This window comes from Amblyraja radiata, chromosome 17 (assembly GCF_010909765.2).
Source record: "Amblyraja radiata isolate CabotCenter1 chromosome 17, sAmbRad1.1.pri, whole genome shotgun sequence".
Lineage (NCBI taxonomy): Eukaryota > Metazoa > Chordata > Chondrichthyes > Rajiformes > Rajidae > Amblyraja > Amblyraja radiata.
In genome coordinates, this window is record NC_045972.1 from 33,730,529 (window position 1) to 33,745,044 (window position 14,516).

At 40.6% G+C, this 14,516-nt stretch overlaps 1 protein-coding gene across 9 annotated transcripts in view; it reads right to left on the minus strand.

Annotated features, from left to right (window-relative positions):
- The window catches only part of ndrg4 (NDRG family member 4), a 111,763-nt gene that overhangs the window by 2,806 nt on the left and 94,441 nt on the right, over nucleotides 1–14,516 (minus strand). For 6 of the 9 annotated variants that reach the window (XM_033036076.1, XM_033036075.1, XM_033036074.1 and 3 more), the window contains 6 exons: nucleotides 12,733–12,789; nucleotides 11,114–11,165; nucleotides 9,449–9,496; nucleotides 6,123–6,158; nucleotides 5,636–5,687; nucleotides 1,506–1,544 (listed from right to left, as the gene is read on the minus strand). In XM_033036076.1, coding sequence (XP_032891967.1) covers nucleotides 1,506–1,544; nucleotides 5,636–5,687; nucleotides 6,123–6,158; nucleotides 9,449–9,496; nucleotides 11,114–11,165; nucleotides 12,733–12,789 — 284 coding nt within the window. The remainder of the gene's footprint in view (nucleotides 1–1,505; nucleotides 1,545–5,635; nucleotides 5,688–6,122; nucleotides 6,159–9,448; nucleotides 9,497–11,113; nucleotides 11,166–12,732; nucleotides 12,790–14,516) is intronic. The other 3 variants (XM_033036073.1, XM_033036079.1, XM_033036080.1) reach the window with 2 other exon arrangements.

A 14,516-nucleotide genomic window follows, 5' to 3' on the forward strand; every position in this document is an offset into this window, starting at 1 on the left:
AGAGATATAGATGATGATGTAGAGAGATGTGGAACAATGAATGAAAGATATGCAACAAAAAAAAAGATGATAAAGGAAACAGGCCATTGTTAGCTGTTTATTGTGTGAAAACGAGAAGCTGGTACGACCTGCATGGGGGGGGGGGGGGGGGGGGGGGAGGGGTTCCTTTATCATCGTTACTTTTTTGCATATCTTTCATTCATTGTTCTTTATCTATCTACATCATCGTCTATATCTCTCGTTTCTCTTTATCCCTAACTGGTCTGAAAAAGGAACTCAACATGAAACGTCACCTATTTCTTCACTTTAGAGATGCTGCCAGTCCCGCTGAGTTACTTCAAGCTTTTTGTGTTTATTTTCAGTTTAAACCAGCAACTGCAGTTCTTTCCTACACATAAATAATTATTTTTCCCCCCTAGGTTTGTGTTTTTATTTGCATAATCAGTTTTATCCTTACGCACCCGACTCCCAAAGTAAAATTACTGCACTGAATGCTGATTATTACATTAGTATTTGGTTGCTCACATTTGTCAATTAAAAGTATGGTGGAATCTTTTAGGCAGATGCAGAAGTCAGCTCTTAACATTAAGATTTTAAAATCAAATTACCTGTAGATTCTGAGGCAAGAGAAAACATAGGCAAAGGTGCAATTCCATTTGGATAATATGACTTAGTTCTCTGGTTTCCAATTTAAAAGTGTCACAACACATCAACTGAAAAGCATTGGTACAATGTCAAAGGGGAGGTAAAGTTAATTAAATGTAAGGAAAGGTTCACCATAATATTATGTTCTTTCGTGGTTCAACTACATTGTAATTATATTTGAATAGGATGCTTACTGCATGTGTTTACAATGACCTACATCTGACTTCACTATACTATACACACTATACAATCAATTGGTTCATTTCCCTCAATTCCATCAGTCACAGAATACAAAGAACATGATGTTGGATTCAGCTATCTAAAAGGTAAGCTACACACACATTAAAACTTAATACAAAGTGCTGGAGCAATTCAGGAGTTCAAGTAGCATTTCTGGAGAATAGGGATAGGTAGTGTTTCAGGACGGGACTCTTCTTCTGAAGAACGCCCCTGACCTGAAACATTACCTATCCATTTTCTCCAGAAATGCTCTTTGATCCGCAGAGTTGCTCCAGCACTTTGAGTCTTCTTTTGTAAACCAGCATTTACAGTTCCCTGTCTACACATTAAAGCCTTATTGCAACTTGGAAAATGCAAGAGTATTCATAATTCATAATTCATGTCTCCCATTGCTCAACTGAGAGTGAACGTCAATGACTTGTCAATATATAAGTTACAGCCAAATATTGCAACATATGTGGATTGGCTGTGGGAAGCTGTAGCAAGAAAGAGAACAGTTTTAAATGAAGTATAGAGCACAGATGGGTGAGTGCATGCAGTGGCAAGAGAACGGTGCCTTATCAAACACAAGCTGTAGCACAAGCAATGGAATAGTTCATGAAGAAACAGGAAATGGGTACCTGCTCCACCACTCAGTCGTCTATCCACTAAATATGCAACTGAGCGTGAAATAAGGAAGTAGGAAACGCAGCGTTACAGTCTACATCGAGAGAAAAGCAGACTCACATCCAACTCATACAGGAACGCACACGTACGTATGGTCTCAACCAACTGGGACATCTGTATGACATGTATGGTCTTACATTTGGTGTCCTGACCCAAAACTCTGTTTTGTTTTAAGAATCTTCCACATGTTATTCTCATTTTGTTGAACCTACGATCTAAGCAGTCAATAGTATCGCTATGAAGGTACAAGAGGGAGTTTTAGTAATCAAGATTATCATCCGGGCAGCCCGATATCCCATTCTTCAGGTTTTGTAGGAGAGCAGTGTTTGCATTTTCACCGTTCAAGCATATTTCAAGCATATTTCAAGCACCGATCCAGAGAGATCTGGGCTTCTCCACCGTGTCAGTTTGAAATTACTATATTATGAAACTTGTTCCATTATACAATATTGGATGCAGTTCTGAGAAAACATATTACTGCTTGTACAGAACTTACACAGAAACTGAATTATTCTGCTAATTTGAATTCACAATATGGACCTTTTCTTTCCCTTTCTACTACTCTATCTAGTACTAAATGCAGATAGAAATACTGTGGCTCCTGCAATCGTGTCTAACTAGCCCAACACTTGTATCACACCCCTCATTCCCCGCATCTCCATCTCTCATCTCCTGAGCAGCTTCAGCTGCCTTGAACCCATTTCTTCCTTAAACTGATGGCTCTTCTTCCAGCAAACTCATCAAATGTTCAGTCTTCTAAAACTCTCTCTGCTCTTACAAAGTTCATAAGGTCATGTGATAGGAGCAGAATCAGGCCTTTCGGCCCATCAAGTTTACTCCGCCATTCAATAATGGCTGATCTATCTCTCCCTCCTAATCCCATTCTCCTGCCTTCTACCCATTACCCTTGACACCCGTGCTAATCAAGAATCTATCTATATTTGCCTTAAAAATATCCATTGACGGCCTTCACAGCCTTCTGCGGCAAATAATTCCACAGATTCACCACCCTCTGACTAAAGAAATTCCTCGTTGTCTCCTTCCTAAAGGAACGTTTTTTAATTCCAAGGTTAGGACCTCTAGTCCTGGACTCTCCCACTAGTGGAAACATTCTCTCCACATCCACTCTATCCAAGCCCTTCACTATTCGGTACGTTTCAATCAGGTCCCCCCTCATTCTTCTAAACTCAAGCGAGTACAGGCCCATTGCCATTAAACGCTCATCGTATGTTAACCCACTCATTACTGGGATCATTCTTGCAAACCTCCACTGGACCTATCCAGGGCCAACACATCCTTCCACAGATATGGTGCCCAAAATTGCTCACAATATTCAAACATTACATCCCTGTTTTTGTATTCTAGCCTCTTGAAATGAATGCTAGCATTGCATTTGCCTTCTTTGCTACCGATTCGACTTGCAGATTAACTTTTTGGGAATCCTGCACTAGCACTCCCAAGTACGTTAAGGTTATTTTTTGCATTGCTGGTAGAATATAAATCATCGGCCTAATCTTCTAATTAAACATATTCAGATCAGCCATTATTTATCAATTAATTGGGCAACTGCTCAAGGCTATACAAAGGCTGCTCCGTTAAATTCTGCTCTGCACTAGTAGATTACTTGGAGCCATGGGGAAATCTTGAGTTTACTGGTGTCCTAGCTTTGAAACACACTTTTTCTTGTAGCATGCTTGCAGGCACAGCCTTCCACTAGAAATAAGGTTCCCAGTTCATTGAGCAGTCCAGTATAGCAAAGTCTCTCTGGGCATTTGTGCCAGGTCCCAAACTCGCAACAGTGCCCACTGAAGCAATGATCTCAGGCTTACCAGGTATCAAAGCTATTTGTTCAATGATATGCCTCTGGCAATCACAAACATTGAAATACATGTAGGCACAGTTACAAAACTGATACATCATAACACTAAGCAACACTTGCCACATAAATAATTAAATACATTTATATTAACTTAATTAAACCAAATAAAAAGTAAATTCACATTTATTTATTGTTCTGTGAACAGCCTTTTCTTCCCATTCATTCTGGGAAACCAACCTGCTGAGCCAGAGCAAAGATAAACTCAGTGAGCCCATTGAAATCCATGGGAAGAAACGGCTGTCCACCAAACTGTGAGAACTTGTAGGGAATTAAACTTAGCTAGTTGGTTTGTGTGTGTACGCGTGCGTGTATGTATTGATTTTTTTCAATAATTTTAAGCTTTTTAAAAATAGCACTCTTATTCTGATGAGTGCTTCTGAATGTCTCCCATTGCTCAACTGAGAGTGAACTTCAATGACTGGTCAGTACTTTTATGTAGTTGTGTGTCTTGTTGCTTTTTTAATATGACTGTATGATAATTCGAGTTTCACTGTACCTTCATTGGTACACGTGACAATAAACTGACCTTTGAAACACAAGAAAATGACTGTGGAGCAAGAATGGTGTACACAAATGGTGTACTTGGATAAATTCATACCTAACCATTCAGGAAAAATAATTAAATCTCAATTAACTGTGAATAAATATCTTTAAATTAATCTTTAATCATAGACAAGAAGAAACATGGGAACTGCTTCTGCACATCCCTCAATATTGTCAAGTAACAGTTTCTCCAGACGTATCAACAACAAAACTTTGATCTCTGCAGATGCAGTAATTATTAGACTGAGTGCAAATGTGTTCATATCTGCTCTTCAACTGCTCCAAGCAGTTGCTTTAAACTACAAAGTGCAAGTACAAAGAAAGCTTAGACCTTGTATTTCTCAATTTAAAATATTTTGGGCTCAGTACTAATTCTCACGGGTTCTTCCCCTTTATAAAGTGCTCTGGGACCTGTGAACAGCAGCTTTTATTTTTTTAGGTTTGTAAATATTTAATGTTTATTTCTCCAGTTAGTATATAAACTGTGATGCTCTGTTCACATCTTTGAACATGCAAAGCTTGATGGGCCATTAGAAAACTGCACTTCACTAATTTGATTGATCCTTCTAGACATAGGCCTACGGACTATTACTATAAATGATAATGTTCAAATTAGACACCAAAGCAGGCACAGAAATATGCAGTGTTCACAGAGAGAGACTCCGCCACACACTCTGGAAGCATATAATGATGTGCTCTAGACAACTGACAATGCAATCACTTCTGAATATTACATTGCAAGACAGAATTATGCATAAAAGTCAAAACTATTCCTAAATATCAATCTCTCATTGTTTCCATGCTCTGACTTAGTTATCATGAAATAGAATCTCAGATGTATAAGACGGATCCAATTTAGTGAGAAGTGATCCACATTAAGATCACAATTTTCTCCAGAGCAATCTCTGCCCAATATGGTTTTACTGGCAGTAAACATGTAATTTTGTGTAATTTGTTTACAATTTACATTTTTGTGTGAATCAATGTGCCTTTGATGCTGTTGCAAACAAGATTTCATTGTACCTGTATCTCACTGTGCGTGAGCATATGATAATAAACAAGGCTTGACTTGATGTAGAACATAATTTCACCATGGCAATGCCCCGAGGTAGAACAGTCTCACCTCAGCAATGCCCCACATTAGAACTGCCTCATCATTACTGCGCCTCATGCCGACATCTCTCTCCTTGAAAACAACCTATGTTAAGGAGCCCTTCCTTGGGAACAAATGCGGTGAATAATCTTACCCATGTTTAACAATCCATGTGCAAATAGTGCCATCAATGGCACATCCCATGTCAGTCATTATAAGAACAAGCTACAGCCAACAGTCTCACTGTGAGAATAACCCGTGGCATACAGTTACATTGCAAGAACAACCCATGCCATACATTCTCAATGCCAGAACAACACTGCCAATCAGTCTCACTGCGAGGACAACCTACGGTAAACAATCCCACAGTGACAACATCCCAGAGCCAACAATTTAACCAGGAGATCTCCCCAGACCAAACAGTGTCACCATTAGGTGACACCACTAAGTACAATCCTCTTATCAGTATGTAAGCAATGTGCACCGCCCAGAGTTAGATACGTTCTGTTAATAAAGCTGAAGATAAATCAAAACACATTCATACTTAATGCAGCTCTTCTGATACTTACTGTAGCCCATGCCCTGCAGAAAGTATTTGAAGGCCTCTGTCATCTTTCCAGGCTGTTAGAAGAAAATGTACAAACTAAAAAGTAGTATCAGCCTGAAGACATACAGTATAAAAAAAGAATAAACAGAAGTGCACCACCTTATGGCATCTGCTAATTACCACTTTCAATGGAGTAATAAACAATGTAGGTTAAGACATTGGGAGAAATCTGAAGCTGACAGATGTTGCCATTTTTAAAGACCCACCCTAACCATTAGAATCCATTGACAAGACCTTAAATTCCAAATGTGACACATCAATGCCCCTTGGGAACTTCTTCAGGGCACCTCCTGCCATGCCACCCTAATTTCAAAACATATCCCATGCTGAATTACATTATCACTTCTAGGAGCACATAACCATGGTCTTCTGTTTTGGAGTGAAAGGCACAAACGTGGCAGAAGTTTTGGAAAACAGATCTGTGTAAATGTGAAGTGTGAATTACCCACCTGAGTGATCTGGGGCAAGCCACCACAGTCAGCCATCTAAAAAATAAAACATGGATGAGGGTTACCACTGTGGATGAGGAAATACGAGACGTTTGCCACATTTCTTCAACTAAATCATAATACCACCTGTAATTCACAACGATGTTCACATAACGTAGAAACATAGAAAATAGGTGCAGGAGGAGGCCATTCGGCCCTTCGAGCCAGCACCGCCATTCATTGCGATCATGCCTGATCTTCCCCAATCAATAACCCGTGCCTGCCTTCTCCCCATATCCATTGATTCCACTAGCCCCTAGAGCTCTATCTAACTTTCTCTTAAATCCATCCAGTGATTTGGCCTCCACTGCCCTCTGTGGCAGGGAATTCCACAAATTCACAACTCTCTGGGTCAAAAAGTTTTTTCTCACCTCAGTCTTAAAAGGCCTCCCCTTTATTCTAAGACTGTGGCCCCTGGTTCTGGACTCGCCCAACATTGGGAACATTTTCCCTGCATCTAGCTTGTCCAGTCCTTTTATAATTTTATACGTTTCTATAAGATTCCCCCTCATCCTTCTAAACTCCAGTGAATACAAGCCTAGTCTTTTCAATCTTTCCTCATATGACAGTCCCGCCATCCCAGGGATCAATCTCGTGAACCTATGCTGCACTGCCTCAATCACAAGGATGTCCTTCCTCAAGATGCCCACAAGATGCTTATTTTTTTGGAATTGGAAAAATGCTAACATTTAATACTCTAACAATTGATATCCATAATATATTCAATTCATTTGTTTCATTAAGAGCTAGGGCTTGGATTCAGAGGATTAATTCAAGAAAACAAGGTGATCTATCCATTTATTCCTTCAATCCACATTGGCTGAGTGTTCTATTGGTTCGAGTCTAAATTGGATCAATGTTTTTGAACACAAGGGCTATATATATATTTCCCATCCTAGCCTGGCTCCAGCTGGTCAACATCTCATTCATTACAAGGCTGACTGTATGCCCCGTAGTGACCTGAGCCTGTCTCAATGCACAAGAAATAACAGCCTGGCTCTGATTGTGACTTTAATCTGTTGTGTAATTGTCTAACAGCAATTCGTTTTACGAGTTCCCACAAAGGCTTCACTTTTTTAACTGGCAGGCCTGTGACATACACTATGGATAAATATTCCATTCTGCAGTTTCCAATTTGTGATTGTTTCATAAATAATGTCCATAGTTCCACTGGTCAAATTGAGTCCATCATTGTGTGTTGGGGTGAATGAAGCATGCAATTGTCTGCCTCTGATGAATGAATGAGTCGGAGAATTTTCTTGTAGAGGATGAATAAGATTCATCAATGATTTTGTCAAATTAATGTTTCAGTTGATAGCTTATGGGCCTGTCCCACAGGCAATTTTTCTGGCGACTGCTGGCAACTATCAAGTTGCCGGCAGTCGCCTGAAAAACCGGCGACTGGAACGGCAACTGTCAGAGTGGAACACATACACACACACACATCGCTTCTTTCACCAGCCCATTATGCAGGCGGGGTCAGAGCAAGCGGGAGGAGCGCTGTCTGAGTGAAATTCACATGATGCAGGGCCGTAAGATGTCAAGAGGTTTCTCATTGAAGACCAAAAGAAACTGATGTGTTTAACCATGACTGAACCAATCTAATGAATACATCAGGAATGTTGCTGAAGCAAAATGTTTAGCAATCAGCTGAATCTTAATATTCAGAAATAATTTTATGTAAACACACGCTTCTCAAACTAGACGCATGTGCGAGTATATACTTTAGCTATCCCTAACTAGACAATTGTTCACGGAAAAAGAATCATGGAATACTTACTCCATTCAAGGGAGCCCATCATATCTGTATCGGCTGAGAAAGCTACCAAATGTACTCCTAATTTCCAAGGCAAGGTCCAGATCTCTGTAAACCAACTATGGGACAACCTCTCTGCCCTTGCCTTCCAAAGGAAAGCATCCTAATTAACATTTTTTATGACTTAATTGACCCATCCTGCTGGGTGGAACTGATTTGTCTCCCACACCATTCAGTATTCTGTAGTTTATTGTAAATTCCCTTTCTTTGTTGCTCTCGGAAAAGGGGAGTCGACGCTTCTGGGGAACAGGCAGATAATTAGAGCTGAGGCTAAGTTCAGATCAGTCATGTCCTTAATCAATGACAGAACAGGTATGAGAAGCTGTTTAGTTCAATGCTCCAAGAGTCATAGAGTGATACAGTGTGGAAACATGCCCTTCGGCCCAACTTGCCCACATCGGCCAACATGTCTCAGTTACTCTTGTCCCACCTGCCAGCATTTGGTCCATATCCCTCCAAACCTGTCCTATCTGTGTACCTGCCTAACCATTTCTTAAATGTTGGGATAGTCCCAGCCTCAACTGCCTCCTCTGGCAGCTTGTTCCATACATCCACCACCCTTTGTGTGAAAAAGTTACCCCTTAGATTCCTATTAAATCTTTTCCCCTTCACCTTAAACCTATCTCCTCTGGTCCTCGATTCACCTACTCTGGGCAAGAGACTCTCTGCATCTACCATGCTCCTGTAAAAATGTGGGCCTGTAAGGTGTTAATGGGGTGATAATCGGATGATCAGCCATGATCACATTGAATGGTGGTGCTGGCTCGAATGGCCGAATGGCCTACTCCTGCACCTATTGTATATAATGGACAAAATCAAAATAACAAGTTCTTTAACATTCATTCGGGAGGGAATCTGTGCATCACTCTAACCTACATAATTTGACTCTTATTGTCAATGGGATATTAAAGGATTGACATAAAGATTTCCTTGCTAGATGCCTGAAACGAGAAATGTTGGTTTAGAGATACGGCTTGGAAACAGGCCTATCGGCCCACTGAGACCAAACCGTGCATCAATCACTCGTTTACACTAGTTCTATGTTAGCCCAACATCTCATACACTCCAAACACATTTGGGGTGCTTTTACAGAAGCCAATTAATCACCAAATCTTTGGTATATACGAGGAAACTGGAGCACCCGGAGGATTTCTGCAGGGTCACTTGCAAACTCCACACGGACAGCACTTGAGGTCAGAATCTAACATGGGTCTCTGGCGTTGGGAGGCAGCGATTCTACCAACTGTGCCCCCCTACAGTTTTCAATGAAAATGCGTTTGAGAAAATTTGAGTCTTTTAATGTAAGAACTACTGCACCCCAGTATCTTTGGCTTTTGCATCAGGAAATAATCCCACCCACTCTATAACTTAGGTACGAATGGCCAATTTAAATCAACTGTGCAGAGATTTGTTTCTCCCTAAAATGACATTTATTTGTCAGATTCCACAACCAGTGCAGGTCATTTAATACCTTCAGGAAAGTTGTCTGAGTTGGGTCCAGCTTGGAATTGCATTCCACCTAGAATGAGACAGCAGTGTTAGTTTTACAAAATCAACAATGAGTGATAAAATGAACTGATATTTAACAAAAAAAATCTTTCCTAAAATTAGGGGGGAAATTGCTCAGTACATGTAGCAATTTGTCCATGCTTTAGGTTACGTTTTCATCCATTATTATTTTCAACACTAGTACAAATGTCAGCCAGAGGAAATCTTCACAATACATGCACGGTGCTCCAACTCATATCAACCAGCACAGTTCATACTGTCAGTTGCCTTTCATTATTCTCTGCTTGTTGTCAATTAGAAGTCATGCATAATATTAAGCATCGTAAATTTTGATAAAGTGTCAAACGTAGATCTAATTACACTTTTTCACCATGCTCTGTTGATAAGATGTCTATTGTTACCAAACAGCACTGCTTCTATCTCACACTATCAACATGGAAGACATATATAGATATTGATACAGGTACAATTACATAACCAGGACAGCATTTAACTGAGCTCTCTGATTGCCACATTCCACATATTTGCATAAGTGGACTAAGGGTAACTCGAATGTAACTTAAGAGCTTCAAAATAACTTGGCATTGTTGGTAGACAGACTCCCAGTATTATTTTAGTGAAAGATTAATCCCATTTAAAAACATGTAGAATAACCGAGTTATGTGCTGTACAGAACTCAAACACAATGAGCGAAAGAGATATTCATATTAATGCTGAGATTTGTAGATCAGATGGTAGAAAGTGGAATAAAACTGATGGCAGGAGAATATGAGAGCAACCCAGAGAGATGCAACAATGGATCAATTCTCTCAAGTTTTTAATTTATGCATCACAGCCTGAAGAATGAAGGACGTTGCAGAAAGTGGTGGACATTGCTCGGTCCCTCACAGGTACTGACCTCCTCACCATTGAAGGGATTTACAGAAAGGCAGCTTATACCATCAAAGAATCATACCACCCTGGCCACGCTCTTAAGTCGCCATTACATCAGAAAGAAGGTACAAGAGCCTGAGAACAGTTACCTCCAGATTCAAGAGGAGCTTCTTCCCGTCAAACATCAGGCTCTTGAACCACCGTAATCACAACTTTACCTCAGCACCAAACTATTATGAACTTGGTTTAGGTCACACCACATACTTCAGCTTGCACTATTAAATTCTGGTTACTTAGTATAACTGGTAATTTATTACATTATCGCTTATTTTATACTTATTATGTATAGGTTTAGTTTATTATTGGCATGTGTACAGAGTTACAGTGAAGCTTTGTTTTACATACTATCCAATCAAATTAGATAATATTATACATAAATACAATCAAACTAAACACGGGTTCAGTGGATAGATTGAAGAGAAATATACAGAGTGCAGAATAATCTTGCTTTGTTGTGCTAATGTGCCTGTAAAGATGCAACAAGTAAGAATTTCACTGTTCTGGTCTCAGTGCATATGACAAATAGATGCTCTTGATTCAACTGTTGAATCCAGTGTTCCTAGCTCTTCTAGGCTTATGATTAACCTTCACAATTAGCAATAACTATTCTATCTTCAAGAAGACCAACGCAGAGACAAAGCCTCATATTTGACCCTACCGCCGTGTACGACGCAGTGTTGCACTTCATACTCACCACTCCTTCCTCTGCTGGGGCATTGTCCCCCACCACCAGCATCACTGGACACCTGCAATACACCGGATCATCAGTTCTCTTTCTCACATCTGCAGGCAGATCCTAAACAGCTGTCCCCTCCCCCCACCGCATGGAACCTTCTTCTCACATTTCAAACACAAGGAAAGACCTTCAAGTCACATGTGAGGCCCCTGCTCATATTTAACCCATGGGTTGAAGACATATTGATACGGGGATCAAACTCACAAATAGTAAGTTTAATTAGAGGTCTTATTGAGGTAATGTTAGCACATTACAAATGTTGGATATTTAAGGATTAGGGAGAAACTCCTGCAGGCAAGTGGTCAAGAATTGCACAGGGCATGAGAAGGTTATATCCAGTAAACTGAGAGCTTTCAGCTGTCACCTTTCAGGCACTGTCAATAATTCAGTGACAAGGTACTTTCTCATTTGTAACTTGTTCTCATTTGAAGTACCACTGTGACTAACTGCTCAGTGTTAAGGAGGCAAATCCTTCACCATTTCCTTCAAATGTTTCAAGTGCTTTTATTATTGACTCAGGACATTTGCTGCTTCATAACTGTAACCCAGCAAGGGAGATTTTTCCTCCTGATCATCAGCATAACTTTGTGGGAGTCTGGGCCATTGATCACATTCACCTCTTGCACATTCCATCCCATGTGATGCAGAGGAGGTGGGATTGAGAGCCCAACTTGCGGTCACATACCCCATTAAGACTGCAAGCACGCCGGTTTACTTGATCCATCTTAGAGAGCAAGGTTGGACAATAATAGCAATATAGGTAGTGTGCCACATTCAGAATGCGCGGGAGTAGCTGAAATACAACATGATCCGTGACTACCTCATCTGCAGTGTCTGCAACTTGAGGAATTTCTGCCCAGAGTTTTTGAGGGAGAGTTACTTGCACATTTTAACCTAAGCAGTAGTCAAAGCCATTAGGTTGGCAATGGTACAGACTTGGGTAGTAGCTGGGGGCGGGGCAGGTAACGTAGATTTAGGCAGGTCAGTGGGCCACAATGTAATTGGAGGTGGAGCTGAAGCTTCTGCCATTTGTTCAACAGTGTGGATGAGAGCAGAAGGATGGGCTAACTGACTATAGGAGAAACATAAAGCAGTGATCAATGAGAAATGCAATAGTAGAAAGGGGTAGTGCGGTCTGACAGCTTGGACGAGCTAGACAAAATACCAATGCTTTAAATTGCTTGCATCAGAGGCAGTGATGAGATGAAGCACTCACACTGGGGACAGAGTGAGGGTTGTAACCTCTCATTCTAGTCAGTGAGAGGGATGTAACTTCATAATCTGGGGCCAGAAATGGTGGATGTAATGTCTCACACTATGTCTGATACTATGACCAGTGGGGAGCATTTGTCACTCCTCACAGGGATCACCGAATCCTCCCTATTTTCCCTCAGACCGTGTTCAGTGATGGGAACACACAAGCTGGTCATAAGCTGGAGAAGAATACAAAAATAAAGAATGATGCAATGTTTTGGAATTTCACAACAATAAAATGGACTGCAAGAACAGGTAAGTGTAGTCAGGTTGTGGTATTGAAGAGGATCCTAATCCATGAAGAAATATGGGTGAAGACTTACTGCAGAGTCTTGGCATTGGCCACACTTCCAGGTCTGTTCATTTCCAAATCCCTGCGGCTGTGGAGAAGAAATTGTACATACGGTTATTTTCAAACTATCACACTTTATTGGTCCCATTAAAAATAGGACTAACGCAAGCCCATTCTGAATTGGGACAAGGTGAACTTTAATGGTACTGCACAGGAACTTGCTAAAGTCATTTGGAGTAGAATGTTTACAGATGCTTTTAAAAGAGTGATGGAGATCAAAGCATGCTGGTTCCTGTTAGTGAAGAGCAAGACAGCTGGGAGTAATGCCCCTGTCCCACTAAGGAAACCTGAACGGAAACCTCTGGAGACTTTGTGCCCCACCCAAGATTTCATGCGGTTCCCGGAGGTTTTTGTCAGTCTCCCTACCTGCAACCTCCGGCAGCCACCTGCTACCTCCGGGAACCGCACGGAAACCTTGGGTGGGGCGCAAAGTCTCCAGAGGTTTCCGTTCAGGTTTCCTAAGTGGGACAGGGGCATTAGGAACCCTGGATGACGAGAGAAATTGGGGCTTTGACCAGGAAAAAGGAGACATGGGCTAGGTATTGGTAACTGGGATCAAGTGTAACCATGGAGGAGTTTAGGGGCCTGAGGAGCATATGCAAGGAGGAAATTAGAAAGGCAAAAAAAGGGCCGAAGATAGGTCTGGCAGTTAAAATTAAGGAGAATCCAAAGAGATTTCAGAAGTACATTAAGAGAAGAAGGGTAACTAGAGAGAGAGAATAATGCCCCTCAGAAACCAAAGCAGTCATTTACATGTGGAGCCGCAAGAGATGGGCAATGATTTGGATAAGGAAAGCATGATTAGTAAGTTTGTTAAAGTAGGTGATATTGTAGGCAGTGAAGATGGTTATTAAAAGTCACAACAAGATCTTGATCAGCTGGGCAAGTAGGCTGAGGAATGGCTAATAGATTTTAATTTAAAGTGCGAGATGTAGCATTTTGGGAAGTCAAACCAGGGCAGGGCCTTCACAGTGAATGGTAATGCCTTGGGGAGTGCTGTAAAGCAGAGGTATCTAGCAGTACAGGTACAGTGCATTCATAAAGTATTCACACCTTCACTTTTTCCACATTTTGTTACAATACAGCCTTATTTTAAAATAGATTAAATTCATTTTTTTAAATCATCAATCAATACACAATACCCCAGAATGAAGAAGTGAAAACAGGTATTTAGAAAATTTTGCAAAGTATTTAAAAATAAATAACTGAAATATCACATTTACGTAAGTATTCAGACCCTTTGCTATGACACTCAAAATTGAGCTTAGGTTCATCCTGTTTCCATTGATTATCCTTGAGATGTTTCTACAACTTGATTGGTAAATTCAATTGATTGGACATGATTTGGAAAGGCACATACCTGTCTATATAAGGTCCCACAGTTAACAGTGCATGTCAGAGCAAAAACCGCCATGAAGTCGAAGGAATTGTCCGTAGACCTCCGAGACAGGATTGTGTCCAGACACAGATCTGGGGATGTTTATGTTAAAAGGTATTTTGTGTGTTCCGTTGCTTCTAATTTGTATGACTGTCTTGGCAAATGAAATTCCTTGTATGTTGCAAAACATACTTGGCTAATAAAGTATTATTGTGATTGTTAGTCCCTGTCTTCAAAAAGTAACCTAGGATGTTAGCACGCATATATCAATTCAGTCATCATCTGAGAAGTTGTGAATGTTAATGTGTTTAAGAATGAACTGCAGATGCTGGAAAATCGAAGGTAGACAAAAGTGCTGGAGAAACTCTGGATTGAGG